This window comes from Pholcus phalangioides, unplaced genomic scaffold, assembly GCF_987345545.1.
Source record: "Pholcus phalangioides strain wild (caught in Gottingen) unplaced genomic scaffold, Ppha-v1.0 ptg000018l_1, whole genome shotgun sequence".
Classification (NCBI taxonomy): domain Eukaryota; kingdom Metazoa; phylum Arthropoda; class Arachnida; order Araneae; family Pholcidae; genus Pholcus; species Pholcus phalangioides.
In genome coordinates this window covers 11,871,374-11,889,293 of record NW_028301611.1, presented here as the reverse complement: position 1 = coordinate 11,889,293, position 17,920 = coordinate 11,871,374, and the positions used below count along the sequence as shown (strand labels likewise).

The 17,920-nt window shown below is 36.7% G+C and overlaps 2 protein-coding genes across 2 annotated transcripts in view; one reads left to right on the top strand and one right to left on the bottom strand.

Moving 5' to 3' along the window:
• Nucleotides 1-7,120, top strand: part of LOC149071740 (focadhesin) — a 60,874-nt gene extending 53,754 nt beyond the window's left edge. Inside the window, exons 30-34 of the mRNA XM_089247703.1 lie at nt 2,123-2,272; nt 2,554-2,855; nt 4,736-4,910; nt 6,663-6,839; nt 6,919-7,120. Of these exons, the coding sequence (XP_089103829.1) occupies nt 2,123-2,272; nt 2,554-2,855; nt 4,736-4,910; nt 6,663-6,839; nt 6,919-7,074 (960 nt within the window). The 3' untranslated portion in view covers nt 7,075-7,120. The remainder of the gene's footprint in view (nt 1-2,122; nt 2,273-2,553; nt 2,856-4,735; nt 4,911-6,662; nt 6,840-6,918) is intronic.
• A 1,891-nt stretch (nt 7,121-9,011) lies between these two features.
• Nucleotides 9,012-17,712, bottom strand: JTBR (jumping translocation breakpoint protein JTBR). Its single transcript, XM_089247882.1, has 4 exons — nt 17,546-17,712; nt 16,110-16,275; nt 15,092-15,174; nt 9,012-9,247 (listed from the first exon to the last, which is right to left on the bottom strand). Exons 1-4 carry the CDS (start codon nt 17,599-17,601, stop codon nt 9,085-9,087), a joined length of 468 nt encoding a protein of 155 aa, XP_089104008.1. The 5' UTR covers nt 17,602-17,712; the 3' UTR covers nt 9,012-9,084.
• Between the last annotated feature and the right edge of the window lie 208 nt (nt 17,713-17,920).

Below are 17,920 nucleotides of genomic sequence, written 5' to 3'. Positions count from 1 at the left end.
AAACATTTTCGTTGATATTGATTCATGCGCTAACATAAAAGCTGCATCAATTTTAGAGCCAATCATCAGAATTAATGTCACTCAAATCAGATTGACTCATGTTCACCTCAGAATCTTTTCCCAGATATAGTTCCACTTTCTGAAAGTTCTTAAACCATTCACGTAAAATGAAAGATTCAGAAAGATTCATGAAAAATGCATTGGAGGAAAAGAAGGAGCATATGTTTCCAGAACACGTCTTTTTTCAGTGCGACTCTTAACATCAAGCTGAACAGTATAGACATTCTAGGAGCTTATCTTTCCCATCTGCATGTATTAAATACAGAAATGAGCTGACGAAATCACAAATTGATGGGGACACCTACGAACTCAGCTGGCTTGTGTCAAGCAGGTTGCGTAATTAGTGTACTAAAGCTGTAGTTAATTGTGTACATAGTGTGAAATAAAACGATCTTCAGTATTGCATCTTATAAATCTTCATGTATCAAATTACTTCAGCTTTTTATCAGCTTTTCGTCATTTTTATAGTTAGTGCCATTAGGCATTTTAAAAAACTTATCTTTAAATTTTTGGCTGTTTCAAGAACAAATTAAACTAAGATTTTCCATAGAAACCTATAGGAAATCGCATTCTGGCTGAAAAACAAACGTGATCCTGGAGCAAATTATCTCTTAGCTAAAGTATCACTGTAATTGATTATTATGTCATTCTTTTTGTGTTACATATTAGCTACATTCGATTTCTATGATGTTCAGTTTTATGCCTGAACTTTCACATATTACATGTACGGAATTTACACATTCAACAGCCTCCCTATTTATTCGATGTTCTGAATCAAACCATGTGTAGAGCATTCATCGCCAACAATTCACTTGTCGTAACGTTTACCACCACGCAATTTCAGCTGCATGGCAATTCATCGCTAGGAAAATTCACTGACAAACAATTCATAGACAAAGGGACATAGTGAGTAAGTGACCGAGTGATGAACAAATGAGTGAGTCACTCAAATAATTACTCACTTGGGCACTCATAAAGTCACCGTCTACTTGCTCACTCATTCAGCCATTCACCCATTCACTCATATGATTGCTCACTAACTCAGTCACCCACTTTCTCAATCACTCACTCACTGGTGATTTTTCTATCAGTGAATTTTCCATAAATCAAATCAAATAGGGGAAGGGTGTCCTATATTATTGAAGAACTTATTTACTCTGAGATTATTTTTTTCACTAAATGTGAATTTACATCATTTCGGAAATGATTTTTTCATTGAATATAAATCTTCATTAATTCTGAAAATGTTTCTTTCAATAATTCTAGCAATTTATCACATTAATGATGAATTCTCATTAATTACAAAATTATTTTTTCCATCAATTCTGAATTATTATTTTTTTTTGCTAATTCTTAAATTCTTTTTCTCATTAGTTCTGAAATGTTTTCTTGAAGCAATTTTCAAATTACTTCTTTCAAATTTTAAAATACATTTCTTCATTGAGGTTTTCTCTCGTATGTAATGTTTTCATTGAAGGGCCACCACAAAAAGATCCCACTCAAATTATGGGTCGAAGACTCCTGTCCTACACCTTATTTTTTTTTGGCATGGAAGTAAAATGTTTTAAAGCACTTTTAAGTGTCTGTAGACTTTTATTTCAATACGGTATGTGATTTAAAATTTCTGTTTCATTGGAAATATGAATTATATACAGTGGCCGCTTGATATCACAAACCGACTTGTTTTAAATGATCGAGCCCTTTGCTCCAAAACAATTTGCCATTTCTTTGAAAGTCTTTCCCATTTACGAACTAAGTTTGCATTTGAAATACCTTTAGAATTACAATATACCTTTGCATGTTGCCAAGTTTTGTATATAATTCAGTAGTATGACCCATGAAAAGCTATTTATATCCCTTTGGGCCGAAAAGTGTTCGTTTATAATTTATTGTCTGTCTTGTCTATTGTGTTGTTTGTTCAATATAAAAAAAAATTGAGCAGACTGCAGTTATCTCATTCTGCAATTTATTTGAACAACTTAGTAATAATATTACTCTTTTTTTTCTCAATTATTGTCAGCAGTACGAACCAATAACGCATTTTATTTCTCAATTATGACAGGTAAGTTGCCATGTGATGTTCCTGAAAAATCTAGTCACAATTTCTTCGTCTTTCCCTCCAGCAAAACTGACAGCATTTCTAAAGGCTTTTATATCGTCAGGTAGCATAAAGATTAAAGATGATCCAATTACAGAAGCTGTGATATTTGAGGTATGTTTTTTTTAAAATACTAAGTCATGTTAAATGGTTAGTATACGAGAGATATACTTCTGGAGGCATATTTCCAATTACAAAAAGTATCCAAATAACGAGTATAACTTTAATACATCATCTATATTGCCAGGGGTTATATAGTTATTCAAATATAAAAACTTACTTTTTATACGGACACCCTGTTCCTGAAAACCCAATTAGGAAGTTGTTTCCCTGTCTCATAAATACATCACAGTGAGTGCAGAAAAGAACACAATTTTTTTTTTCTTTTCCTATAGTGTCTGCAAGAAGCTCACAGACATCTTGATTCCAACCAAGGGCCAAAGAAAGTGCTTGAAGATGTTTTTAAGGACCTGATTTCGTCTCAAAGTTTTGAAAGAATCAGGATGTATTTAGAGGCAGTATGCAAGTTCTCATCTGAGATGAGTGAAGAATCTTTGAACAATCTTTTTGAGCATTTGAGGAACAATGATTTGCTGTGTGTTGAAATGCTGATTATCAGCAACTTAGTTAGGATGGGAAAGAAATCTCTCGCACATCTCAAGTCGTGTCTGACATTCTCCAAACATGAGGATAATCAGTAAGTTATGTGATCTTTCCATAATTTGAAACATTAAAGCCAGGATTCAATTGAATAAATGTTGCACAATGTATGAAGCTTATTTCAATTATATTATTTGCATGAAAATGAGAGAGAGAGAGAATTCTGCCCTATTTTTAAACCCAACAAACTCTGATATACATGTATGTATGTATAAACAGACATTCATATTTTATCTAATCTCAATTCATATGATATGAACTGGGATTTTAATTCTGTTGACTTGAACGTCACATGCTGTGTATAAAGTTGTATATCTTCATGTAACCTCCAAGATAGTTAAAAGAGGGCATGTGGAGGTCACGTCATATGAGTTGATTGGGTTAATCTTGAACTCTGACATCTGTATTTGAGCAGAAGCATATTCATGGGGTGGGGGGGGGGGGATTAGAAAATTATAGCTCAGGGTGGCAAATTTGACTAGAATAGAAGGACAGCAAAAAATTTTTATAGCCCACAGCATCATTAGACACCAGAAATCTGCCTCTGCCCAGATAGTAAGGAATCAGGTCCATTAGCAATCAAAAGAGTGTCATAGAGAGCAAAGGATCAGGGTGAGTGACCCAGGGCAGTGTTTCTCATCCCTCGGGCCCTGACATTGTTCATACCAGGCAGCAAGTAATTGACCGTTCCCCCCCCCCCATTCCTTCTGTGGGAGGACTCCTGTCCCTCCACTTACAAAAATACATGAAACATGGGCGGCTGGCTTCCAAAGGGTGAGAACCACAATGGTTCTACCTGTTAGAACCTTACCAGCAGTATATCTAGGGTTGTAGGTTGACATTGGTTTCCTGTAAATCTTAACCTGGAGTCATGAATAAGAGCTTATCTCCCTGTTAAAAAGTCTTCCACACGAGCAAATATTCAATCACCACACTTCACTCATACTTTGAAAAATAGATGGCAGCACTAAAATTCAACACTAAATATACCCTCAGACTGTTAGGTACATATGTGCACTCTTGGCACAATTCATTCAGTACTAAATTTCCTGCGGCAATAGACCACAGTTGTAAAGTTGTGTTCAGTTAAAAAAACAACGTTTGAGGGGGGTAGTAGCAGTTTTTTTGTGAAAACAGACACCTGACCAGTCTGCCAAGGACAATGTTTCTTGTTTTGCAATTAAGATATTAAATCTGTATTTTATAATTGTAATTTTGTACACATTAATCAATAAAAAAAACCCTCTAATCAACAAAAGTTTTAAAATCGGTGAAATTTAACTAGTTCCATGTGTTTGCTGGAAAAAAAATTCACACAAATTGCAAATTTGTGTGAATTTTTTTAGACTTGTTTGATCAGAGGTGTATTTCTCTGTTCTGACCGAATACTAACCCCTTTAAGTATCTTTTTAATGAAGTAGGCTTTGCTCTGATTTTCAGCAAGTGCAAACTAAGGGGGCATAAGGAGAAGTTTTCCATTGAGAAATCAATTTATAAAATATCTGAGCTTGAAAGTGCTAAAATTAGAGGCTTTTATGAATACAAGATATCGTGCCAGTGCCTCTTTACTAAGCAACATAATAAAGACAAAAAAAAGTTGTGTTCTATAAATAAAATATCAAATGAATACAGTAAGAAATTACATCAAATAACTTACTATATTGTACTTTGAAAACACAGCCTTTGTGTAATGGGCAAAGCTCTTCCACAAAAAACACTAACTGCACCTGCTTTTTCAAAATCAATGAAAGAATAGCACTTCAGATAAACCAGAACTTTGGTAAAATCGGGGTCCTTGTGCTAGCACAGGAGTCAGGAAATTTAGTATGAAATCCTTCAATTTATTTATAAAGTATGAAAATTGAAACTGATGATTCTACTACTAATCTGTCTTGTATCTGCTTGATCATTTTCCAGAACGAAATACAGAGTCATTTTCATATTGCTTCGATGTATAACTGAAGGCAAGATGGAGCCTACGAGCGAAATTAGTAAAACCGAAAATATCATCGATCTGTTAATGGAAACCATGGGGTGGATAACAGTCTTGTTGGATTCGTCTAATGAAAACAGACTGGAAAGTAATAACGAGGTAAAGTTTGTTCCACATTTTCAAAACTTTTTGTTTGCCAAGAGATTTATGATTTGATCGTCCCTTATCTGATGGTTATCTTTAATAAAATCTAAGATTTTTGTCTAATTCAAATCATCTGTGTAATACAGTGAAACCTCCCAACAGCAGCCACTAGCAGGACCGTCAAAATGTGGTTGTTATTGGGAGTTTACCTTTATTAAGAGGTTCAGTATTTTTAAGGGGGGAAAGAAATTGAATTTTTTTGATTGTGCATAAAATTATATTCCATACAACTACTAAGTTCAAAAGTTCCAAGACTTATTTTATTACAGAAGAATGAATATAGATGACCCTTTTTGTTTGGTGTTTCCTTTAAAGTGACTACACTTTGCAAAAAATTAGGGGGTAATAAGCTGGTTGTGTAAAAGTACTGGAATGTAATTTGATGGGTGGGACCTGTGAGACCTGGTTGGTTGTATCTCATCAAATCATGCAGGTGAATAAGGACTCACAGGTCCCTCCTGATGTCAGATTACCTGTCAAAACATCACATTCAGGTACTTCCACAACCAGCTTATTCCCCCCCGATCTCACCCTTTAATGGATTGGACCTGCAGGCGAGTGCAGAGGGAACACCCCATTTATATAAGTGCTATTTATTTATTGCTTATATTTCTACCTGAAATACCACATCACATTATCTGGGGTCGAGTCATCGGATCATCATTGGGAAGAGCCTGCCTCATCGTTGTCTACAGCAAAACAAAATGGTGTCGCCACTGTTTCTGCTTTGATACTGTATTCATTCTTCCATAATAAAATATGTCACAACTTTTTGAACGTAATAGTATAATTAAATAAAAGAAGCTGTTTTGTTTTTTAGGATATGGCATTTATTTTCCATTTAAGATGCATGAAATTTGCAAGATCTTTAGTTTAATCTCTGAAATCTCTGCTAACAATTAGGGTGAGACAATCTTTAATGGACTTATGCTATGAATGGGACCCCATAGAATTTGGGAAGGGAGTTCCAAGTCAAACAAAAGTTTTTAACCCTTTCAGATTTAATGCAAACATTCTTTTTTTTTTTAACTTCTGGGAGTTCAGCTCTGACTACAATGATAAAACATTTGTAATCCTTAAAGGCAGGGCTGAACTCCCTGAGGTAGAATACCTATAGCAAGAAAAACACTCCCCTCGCCATAGTTTGTACATACACGCTTTTATTAATATGCAAAGCATTTTTTTTTTGGTCTAGCAATCTTCCTAGGCTGGGATCTTTGGTGGGGCCTCGGGGACCCATTTGCAGTGAATCTACAGTGTGAAGAAACAAAAAAAAAAAAAAAAAAAAGATTCATCCTCCCCCAGGCTGGAGCCTGTTCATGGGTGAAATAGTGAAAAATAAAGATTCTTTTCGTAATGCGACATTGTACCAATGAATGCAATGCAGCAGAAGCGCAAAGATCTATGAAAATGCCAGATGAATAAACAAAGACAAGTTTTTAAAGCCGTTCTTTTGAATGGTGCATTTTTTACCAACAGTCAAAAACTGTTTGATAATTAGACTTTCATATCCTAGGATTGAATTTTATTTTCTCACAATTGAAGTGTTTGGTTCAGAATGTTACCAGGAAAAAGCGTTGAGCCGGACATTTTAACAGATTTAATGTGGATTGTATACTATACTACAGTAAAATGATCAATAATTATCATGCTAGTACCATAATGTTTGTAATTTGATTGGCGATATTTTTCTTCACTTATGTTCAGGTGATCCAATTTTTAAATAATGTGTGCTTGGCAATAATAATTGGCTCGAGTAGCATCAGAACCAGTTACGCTACATGGTCCGATACCCCAATGTCGATGGAAAAATTGATTCAGTTACTTCCAGCAGCTCTATGCGATTTGACACACAATAGTTCTTGGAGTGATCACATGGACAAGGTAAGTTTGCTTTATCACGTGCTATATGAAACATTTTAATAACATTGTTAAAAATAGATAATTAAATCTATTTTTCTAGATAATCGATTGGCTAATCAAATGGGAAAAACTTACCCACGTGAAAAGCGAAGAAGAAATGCATTATGGATACTCATCTTTATGTGCACTTCGTAGCACAGAAGCTTATCGCAAATCCAAATGGGCAAAAATTATATGCATGTTGGACTATGTTTGAAATGATGTATTTTTAATTTAACCAATAAATTTTTTTTTTCACTGTTTGATGCGTTGATATTTGGAATTTGTAGCATTGGAAAGTATCAATATCCTGGGAGGATGTGCACCCAGAGTAGGGACACAAATGCTTGCTTGGGATACAAGCCTATGCCAGCTGCATTTAAATCTAAGATTGTTTCTTTTTCATATGTAATTTCAGTTGGAAATTATTGTTGATAATCAATAATATATTATCGAAAAACCAATATTAATATCTTTTTTAACTATGAAAATCTTCTATTTTTCACATTTCTTCAACCACATCTGTGTCTGGAAAATTCACCACCATGCAATTCACGGATAGGAAAATTCACAGGCAACAGTTTGACATGAATGAATGAGTATGCTTGCTCACTCAATCACTAGCTAGCTCATTCTATCACTCACTCTGTCTCGCTCACTATATAGATTGCTCCTATCATTCATTTCATAGGTCACTCACTAGGTTGCAGTGAGCAATCAGGTGATTGAGCTTGTAACAAATTCAACAGGTTGCTCATTCTGTTACTCCCTAAGTAGCTTGTTTTATCACTCACTCCAGGTTGCTCATTCCATCACTCGCTAACTAGATTGCTCAGTCTACCACACTATCACTCACTCAATCCTCGCTCACTGACTCGTATTGAATTTTTCATAAACCAGCCACATCTACAGCTTTTGTCTCATTATATAAAATGATTTTTTCTCAAGTTTTTAAATTTCTCCAGTACAGTTGTCAGTGATATCATTATACATAGTGGATAGTAGAATGATTTATTTTTTCTAGGGGATCTAAGAGACTGTCACATTATATTTTTTCTGAATGAGGAGCGACTCCAGCTGCGGTTTTCTCCAGCATGTATTTACATTATCGAGGTGTAAAATGTGCAAACGGCAATCAAAGCAAAAGTTCTATTTCAATATTTGGTAGGTTTGTTCAGGATACATTGTCGAAAAACTTCTAGGTTTACATCAATTGTGACATATCCCCCTCCCCTCCCTACGGTATATGATTCACTTCAATGTAAACTTCCAAAACATAAAAATCTCAGATTTTTTTCCTCGTTCGCTAAAAATAACATTTTAACTTAATAAAAATAGTAAGTACTAATATCTTGAATTAAGTAATCTTTGCATATTGTAAGGAAATGTGCTATCTAGTTGTAATTGTGTTAGGGTGTGAGTGGCTGCAGATGCCCATACTTTTGCAGTGTTTTGTTTTTTTACTCTTGTTTTCAGTTACCAACTCCACTGATAATGGAGTTGGTAACTGAAAACAAGATCATTACTATTCCTGTGTGACATCATAAGTAAGTCCTGATGACCTTGACCATGGCACCAGAGGTAGTTCCCTCCATTTTCCTATGACATCACCTAAAACCAATGCCTGGGACCAGTTGTGCCATGATTTTTTCCCTCTGCATAAAAAGGTGTGCCATTGCGTGGATGCATTTTCTGTTTACGTGCCGTTGCTGGTTACCACCAAGTATGAGCTGAGCCGTTTTTTAAGGTGAGTGAAGCCTATTTCTGAACTTTGAAGGTTTTTTTATGGCCCGGTGTGTCACAATATCTTTCCGTGGGGATCTAACATTGCACATTTATATAGCTCAAACACTCGTGTGGCATACTACAGTACCCCAACAACCGAAAATTGTTCATTAAAAACCAACAATGGAAACTAGGTTTTTGTTATGGTTCAGATACTGCAGTAATCCACGTGCATCCTTCTGGGATATAAAATGTCACAAATTTTAAAATAAATTTCCACTGATTGGAGGCTATCTCAAGCCTTAAATTTGCGAAATTCACCCATCCCGATACACTGGCTGGTAGCATTGTAAGAATAAAAAATGTGCAACCTCCATATTACATTCATGTGGCATTGTGTAAACACTGCTGGAATAATCATCGAAAATCTTTAACGGTAACATTTTATTTACAAAGTTTTTACCATACGATTCACCAACATCTATTGGATAGCTGACTTCCTTTATACACCTGCAGAAATCTGTTTTTGTACTCTAGCCATCATTATTTCATCCAGATGCTTCTGTCTCATCACAACGATACAACCACTTATCACAGCAAGGATGGCCATTGAGCTCTCAAAGATTAGGAAGTTTCGTTCATCCATCCATTGGACTTTATCACAGCTATCATAGAATAAACAAAGGGGCATTTTCACCAATGACTGGCTGCTTAATGAAAATTTCAAACAATGATAACAAATTCAAAGAAGAAACAACATTTAAGGTTTTTCAAGTCGGTATTTAAATGGTCTAGGTACTACACGAATGGTAATTTTAAAAAGCATCAGAATTAAAAATTTCCAAAAAATGACAGTGAAAAACTTGTGCGACGTTTCTCCTGAAATCTGTGTCAAGGAAAGTTGCAAAACAGATGTTGCCAAAGCCACCCTTGAGGGTGTGCTGTAATGTATCCATGGGCCCCCGGGGAGCAATTGAAGTGATACAAAAGAAATTTGTTTTTTATTTTCTGCTTGTTTGCCTTAACTCAATAATTCAAACCAGGCATGTAACTCTTTAAAAGGACTTTACAAATTGGGTCTCAACCGGGGTTTTAGTCACACAGGGCCCTGCACTAACAGTAATACAAGTGAAAAAAAAATACAGTAAAACCTCATTAAGTCGTCACTCCGGTTAAGTCGTCATTTTTCTTCAGGGGCTTCCATAGACAACAATGTTATTAAACCCTCGTTTACTCGTCGCTAATTTCGGTTAACTCGTCACTATGAAAAAATTTGAGAAAGTGGAACAGACTAATTTCATGGCTCCCATTAAAAAAAGAACTTGTTAACAGCATTGCCATGTGCTTAAAGGTCACCATAAAATCCTATATACCCAAACGGAACAGTTTAAGTAACGAAAGTTACGCTGAGGAAGTTCATTCGCCAACTAAGGTTTTTGGAACGTTGAGGACTGTTCAAGCGAGATCTCATTTCTGTATGGGCGCTAATGGAGAAACCGCGAGACACCCAGACTCTGTCGCAAGAAGCAACGTAAGCATTTCAGCCCCACAGGGCATCTCCGGGAGAAACCAAAATTTATTGATACGTCAAAAACTACACTTGGTGCAAGGAAATCAAAAATTATGTAAATCGAAGAATCAAGTTAAAGTCAAAGTGCAATGCGGCTACGGATAATAAATAATCATAGAAAGCATGGGCTCTACTAACTTGGGGCTTGAAATTTAAACAAAATATCTTTGTTGAAAAAAATTTGACATTCTTTCCCAAGTTGAGGTCTTATGTCTACTTTTCCCTGCCCAGGGCCCCTCCACCAAGTCAAAAGTGATCGAGATTACTTTGCAGTTGTATCATGAACTACTGATGAAGAATTAAAATACTAAAATTTTAAATTTGATGTCTATGTAAAATTAATGTGTTATAGAGAGTTCTATTATGAAGAAAAGCTACTTATAGCTTTAGACTAACAGTTGCTCTGTTAGTCTAAATTAAAAACTACTAGTATAAATCAAAGTGTACAGTACATTTTACCACAATAATTTAAGTAATAAGGAGATAAAAAAGGTAAAAAATTGCTATTATTTTTTCTTTCGCGATCTATAAATTTTATTAATATTGTTATTTTGATTCATACTTTAATAAATTTCATATTACTTTAAATTTATACAATTTTCACAACATTGCACATTGAAACTGATGGCACTCCGCTTAAGCCGTCATAATTTTTTGATAATTTGAGGTGACGACTTATCGAGGTTTTACTGTATATCAAATATATTTTCAATTCTGTGATGTTTTCACTTCATTAATTCTCAATTTTCATCGATTCTGTAATTTTTCCATTTAGTCTGAATTTCCGTCGATTCTGGGATATTTTCCCTCTTCTATTCTGAATTTTAATCAATTCTGCGATCTGAATTTCTTGGATTCTTAGAATTCTTGGATTTTTTCTCTCATCAATTCTAGGATTTTCCTTTCATTAATTTTAAATTTTCATCGATTCCAAGATTTTTTTTTCACATTAATTCTGAATTTTAATCGACTTTATGATTTTTTTTCTTCCATTAAGTCAGAATTTCCATCGATTGTGAGATATTTTCTCTCATTAGTTCTATTTTGTCGAACCTGACACACTTTCTTCCTTTAATTCTGAATTTTCATGGGTGAGTGGATATTTTTCAGCATTCCTGTATATTCTGTGATAATGCATGAATCTTTGGATGTAGATTTCCCGCCCCTTACAAAATACATAAAATTGGGGCTGAGGAATCCCAAAATTATCTTTGCATCAGGCCTTGCATCTGATAAGGGTGACCCTGGATGTCGCCTACACATTTTACCGCTCGAAGGATTATTTCAAAATGGATTTGAGGCTTTTTTATTTTAATTTGAAAAATAAGAATTAAGAAAATAGACTGATGTAACAACAAATGCTCCATGTTACAGTCAATTTTTGATATAATATTAATGTTCACGGTTTCTACGAGATTTAGGTTTGCATTTAATACAACTTGATTTGTAACTAATTGATTGAAAACACTCCAAATCCAATTTGAAAAAAAAGCCTTAAATAACATGACAGTTGGGTATTTTTGGTTTACGAAAAATTCACGCAGAACAATTCACCATCATGCAATTCACAAACAGTTCCACACAAGTCAGTAAGAGAGGAATGACCAAGTGAGTGAGTCAGTAAATGATACAGTAGTTAGTGAGTAATAGAGTGAGCGAGCGACCTTTGTGATTGAGTGTGTAATAGAGTGAGCAATTTGGTTGATGATAAAATGAGTGAGAAACCTAGTGAGTGTAAGAGTTAGTGACCGACCTGTTGATCAAGTGGCACAATGAGCAACATTGTGAGTAAGTGACAGAGGGAGTGACTCACTTATTCCTTCATTCACTTATGTTCAACTGTTGTCAGTTGCATGGCGGTGAATTTTCTAGACACTGGTATTTTTTATGGTCTCCGGCAACGACCAGTGAAACAATTCGTTGCCAGAGTAAATCTTTTTCTTTGAAAAATTTGGATTCAGAATGTTGTTAAACAATTCCTAGGGTTGCTTGGATGTGTCCTCATAAATTTCTGAGAAAAAAAAACCAGTCGAGATACAGAAGAGGATACTGCTTTTAAACAGAATCAACATAGCTTACTATGTCCTAACTTTCAAGGCACTCAAGGGTCACCTAACAGTTGTCTAGTCTAGGTTAACCTAGCCGATTGAGCTAAAATTATGTACAGATCCTCTTTTGTTGATTGAAACAAGATGGGAGTGGGGGGGGGGGGCGCAGTAGCTAAAATTTTGAACAGTTTAAAAATAAGGGCCACCCAATAAATTCGCCCATTTTCTGCCCATGCTCATAGATTAAAAAAGGTTGCACACCTTCCGCTCCAGGAGTTGTCTAATTATGAAATTGTAAAGATAAGATGCTTATAGAATTAATTGTTTAAATTATGATACTAATTTGTTGAAATATTTCCCCCTCCCCCCCGGTAATGGGAAATAAAACTGCCAATAACTCCTTGCTTACGAGCGCAAAAAATGAGGGGGGGGGGAGAAACCATTTCACTACATTGATGGTGTCACAAATCATTCATCATGAAATTTGATCATATATATATGCTGCTCAGATTTTTAAAATGAAATTCAAACTTGTATGGCAGATGACTCAAATTACATGAGCTATTCATTCAATTTATAAGCCTACATGACCCAAAAGCGCCAAATGAAAAGGGGGCGATAGATGAGACTACGTGGAGCATAAAACACCCATATAGCAACTCTGTCCTATCTCTAACACTTTTCGAGTTATGATGGATAATGGGAAAAATGTCCAAAAAAAAAACTCACCCGAATTTGTGGTTTTTGACAGACCTACATGCAAAATAAGCCCATATTCGGAAAGAGCAGGAGAAATCCTATAAGGTGACATAATTTTCATCAGAACATCTAGGTTTGATGCTGAAAGTGAAAGATTGGTGATGTGCGAAATCAAATTGTGGCTAAAATCTGTGACTACCAATTCCGCAAACAGCCTGTAATGGTACAAACCCGCGGTGGGTGGAGAGGGCCCACCCCATTCAAAATAAGTGCTCTAAAGTAAATTTTTGTCATTAATTGAATGATTCTTACCTAATTATCACAAGTAAGGTCATTTGGTGTCGATCTAAGGTCATCGAACATTGTGGTGTACATTAATCGGGCATATGATCGGTAAACATCATTCCAGAAATGCTCAATTGACTGACTGTGGTGAAATGACATCATTGTCATTGTGCCACATCATGATTTCACTGTGATGAAAGAAATTTAGAATATAAGTAAATAAGTGATGTGATTGATCACCTCTTCAGCAAGAAGGGCAGCGACAACGTCGTTTCTTCACATTTGTAATTCTGATTCACTTGCATTCAGCCGTACTTCATCACTTCTGGTTAACTCCACCTGGGGAGTTAGGATGTCATAGTTTGGAATACCTCAGCAGTACTCCATGTTCCTGAACTCCTAAGGCTGCTTCTTTATCATGTAAGGCCTACTGAGGTGGGAGTACAGACGAGTCAACTTCAAACATTCAGCTACAATGAATGAGCTGACTCCTGGTGATATGGACAGACGACTTTCGACTCTTATTGTGCACAGGATTACTTCATGATACTCATTAAGATCCTAGTTGTGACAAGTGTTTCGTTATAACCCTTACAGCTACAACTGGCCAGACTCATCAAAAATTTGTTCATTGCACTAGCTTTCGCAGAGCCTATCATAAACCATGTAGGTGTTCTAGTCCAGTAGTTATTTGGTCTTTTTTTTTGCGATACTGCATCACTGAAATCAGCACTATTGAAGTATACATTCAATGAGCATTCAAAATTGCAGTTACAGATTTTAGCAAAAATTTGATTTTGCAGGGGAAAAAATCCTAAAACCTGACGCCACCTTCATCAGGATATCTGGAGTTAACGAGAAGCTACAAGCGTTGAAAGATTGGCAAAGTGGAAAATCAAATTTTTACCAAAATCTGCAACTGTCGATTCCAAATGTTCCTGATTTCAGTGATGTGTTGCAAACAAAAAGCTAAATTACTCCTGAAGTAAATCACCGATACAGTTTATTGCAGGCTGTTTTGAAAGCTGGTGATAGACAAATTTCTGGTAAATGTGACAGATTGTAACTAGAAGTTTTGTTTATGGAATCGGTAACTAGATACCTTTGGTATCAATTTTATTTTGAAACCTTTTGATTGTAGCTCACCATTACATCTAGATATACTGATGCAAAAAAATATCGACAAATAGAATTTTTTCTGCTCTTTCCAAATATGTGCTTATTTTGCATTTAGATCGATCAAAAACTACAAATTTATGTTTTTTCTCAGACTTGAAGCATTTTCTCCCACAATCCATTATTCACGAAAACGGTTAGAAGTGGGACAGGGTTGAAATAGTGTTATATGCTCAAATACAAATACAAATACAAATACAACGCCACAACAGGCAAATTGCCCAACGAGGTGGCTGACCTAAGAACATCATGGATCCCCCGAGCCCCTACCTACTACTGCTACACCCCACAAGCACCCCCCCCCCCCCGCGGAACCCCCCCAACTAATCGGTAAATGCGGGAATGTGCGTGTACGTGTAGTGCAACCTGACGTATAGTTTGTTTCTGTGTAATGCTTGTTGTGTGTAGTGCTGTCATCTGCCCCCAGTTTTTTTACTAACTATGAGTGAAGTGTTATGGTTGAATGATTTACCGTTGTAGGACTGTTGCTCTCTGTGGCGAGACTTTTTAACGGGGAGATCGGCTCGCATTTGCACCTTGAAGTTGGGAACCACAGAAAACCAACTTCAGCCGACCACCACTGTGGGGTTCGAACCCGGATCCTCGCATCACGAGTCTGGCACTATAACCACTCGACCACCACAGCGACTCGACCACCACAACATGGGGTCTTTGATCACCCTCTCTTCATTTGGCAGATCAGGTCAAATTCACCCTGTGCATGCGCTTACCTTCGATAAACATTACCCGCAATTTCGCATGTCACCATTTCCTTAAAGCCTGTTGGTATACAAGCTGGAAGGTGCTTGCTCACCTGAAAAAAAAAATTGAGATATCATTATACTGATATATTTGCAGCGTAAAAATATGTGTTTTGTTCAAAAAGTATATAAACATAATTTTTCATGCAAACCACTCTTCCCTAACTTCTTTGGTTCGGTCGCCTTTAAAGCAGTTGTACCACTCTTTTATCGGTGTGGTGCCCATTTCTTTATCTCCAAAGCCACGTTTAATCTTGCGGATTGTTTCCACTTAGGAATAGCCAAGCTTCACACAAAACTTAGCAATAGTGTATAAGTTTTTGCTGCTATTTTACCAAAAATGGAAATATGACAGTGGTCACTCACTCATCGGCAGTCTGCCAGGGACTGGGAGCTTCTGCAGGCAGGTAAAAATTGAAGCATGCACACTACAATTGCCTACATCAGCGGTTCTCAACCTTTTTTGACTCGCAGAGCCCTTTCTGATATATAATTTCTATGGAGAAGCCCCGTAGGCCTATTTTTTATTCATTCATAAAAGTTACACAATTTATTATTATTCAAAAATACTTTTTTTTTTCAGAATTTACTGTTTTTCTGTACTTTGCTCGAGCTGCCGCGGAGCCCCTAGGGAGTTCAAACTGAGCCCCAAGGGCTTCGCGGAGCACCGGTTGAGAACCGCTGGCCTAGATACATGCACCAAACCACACCTCTCTAGCTTCATTGGTTTGTGGAGGGAAAACTGCAGTTGGATACTTTCTGAACAAGCCTCATAATTCTAAAAGAATCTCGACATCCAAGTAGATCATAATGGGGGAGAGGAAATTAGCAGTTCAGCACATAGGAATAAACAGACTCGGCTGCCTTTAAGAAACATGGCTGGCATATTATGAGACCGAAGCATAAACTGGTGAAAGAAAATTTGTCCCTGAAACGTCGTAAAAATGTCATTGGATAGCCTATATCACATTGAATTGAAAACTCTTACTTTTTCAAACTCTGAACACGGTGCGCACGGCTGGCTCACATAAAAATTCTGCGTCTGCCAACATGGTGCGTCCGACGTGTTTTCACCTTGACTTCCGGGATGCTGCGGATATCTGCCATTTGGAGGGGTGAGGTAACTTTCGACAGCTAGCACAATCAGTGACGTACTGAAATGAATGAAATCACATGGTTTACAATAAAAACAACTGATCCATTTATTACGAGACACATGACAAGTTTCGATAAAATTTCATTTAGATCTGGATTCCCAAACTTTTTAGGTCCAAGGCACAAATGACAATTTAAAACTATGGGAACAGCTACAGTATAATTCCTTTTTTCTTCGGAGATTTCCTTTCTATCCTGATGGCACGTTTCTTCCTGGAAACAAATACTGTTACAGCGAAAACCTCATTTTAACAAACACTTTTTTAATCCCCCAAATAAGTTCACATTGGAACAATGATAAGTAACCTGGAATTCCTTTATAATGAAATTTCGTTTTAATGAAGTGATTCCTCCAGTCTCTTGGCGTTCGTTATAATGGGATTCGACTGTATACGACCATATGGAGACTCTAATTCTCATTTTCGAGCTTGAGATATAATAACAAGCTGAAATTAATGTTATTGCTTGGATGTCCACCTCAAAAGTGGGTCTGGCTCATTATTTTATATTTAATTTCCTGGGCTTCGTATTTCTAAGCAAACTCAATATTTCGAAAATCAAAAATTCAATTTTTAAAATTATTGATGTGGCGGGAAAACCCCACTAAATTTCAGCATTTCTTTACTAAAATCGGCAATTTTAACATTGATCTCTATGGGGATCATGTGTTTTCACAGAGTCACGTGATCTTACGTCAGAGATGTTAGGGGACACCATTCTAAGAACTGCCAAGGCGGAGACAGCTGACGTCATACTCCCTCCAGTAATATAAGCTCGTTGGGACTTAGTGAGTAAGCATGGGATTGACCAAACGAGTGATCTACAAAGCGGGGTACGAGGTCAGTGAGTGATCTTGGAGTGTGTGCAAGCATGAGTGACTAAAAGAGTGGCTTTAGAGACACTTGCAGGAGTATGGGGGGGGGGGGGACAAGCGTCCAGTCTAGAAAATCAGACTAGAATGTTAAAAGAGTGGCAAAACTACATAAATGCGCTTATGCACTTGGGTTGTTGAGAATGGTGTTTGCTGATTATATCGCCAAATTAGATGTTGGCGAGAATGGTGTTGATTATATCACCAAATTTTGTGTTGGCGAGAATGGTGTTGATTATATCGCCAAATTGGGCGTTGGCGAAAATAACATTGGCTGAGAAATCTCTAGTGGAAACGGAATCTAAAAATTGATTACGAACAAAATCTCAGTTGATATACAAACAATATGTTATTATCTCAATGGATTGAGAAGGGGGAAGGGGAAATGATTTGCTCACCAAATCAACGCAACGATGAACACAACCATTCGCTTGGTGGTGCAAAACTCTATCATGGCGATGGCGAATCTTCGAACCGAATCCCTCTAAACATTTTCCGCACGCGAATGACAGCGAAATGACTAATAACAACAAAACTCGCCAACATCCGTACGACCGTGATCACTGCTCCAATGATGACCAGAGTTGCCAGATCCGCGAAAACATTTCCAGCCCAAAAAGTATTCCGGGATATTCAAACTTGTGCTGCCATCTAGGTGACAGAACACGCACTACAGCCTGCCGGTATTTTAGCCCAGTGTTTCCTAAAGTGGACAATATCGCCCTCTGGTGGGCGATAGAAGCTACGGGTGTAACCAATGCTGTCTCAACGCA

Coding starts and splice junctions, on each gene's coding strand:
- JTBR (XM_089247882.1), bottom strand. CDS start 17,601: ATGATAGAGTTTTGCACCACCAAGCGAATGGTTGTGTTCATCGTTGCG. Junction 15,175..16,109: donor CGTGTTCAGAGTTTGAAAAA/GTAAGAGTTTTC, acceptor TTTTTTTTTCAG/GTGAGCAAGCACCTTCCAGC. Junction 9,248..15,091: donor GCGGGTAATGTTTATCGAAG/GTAAGCGCATGC, acceptor ATTCTATGATAG/CTGTGATAAAGTCCAATGGA.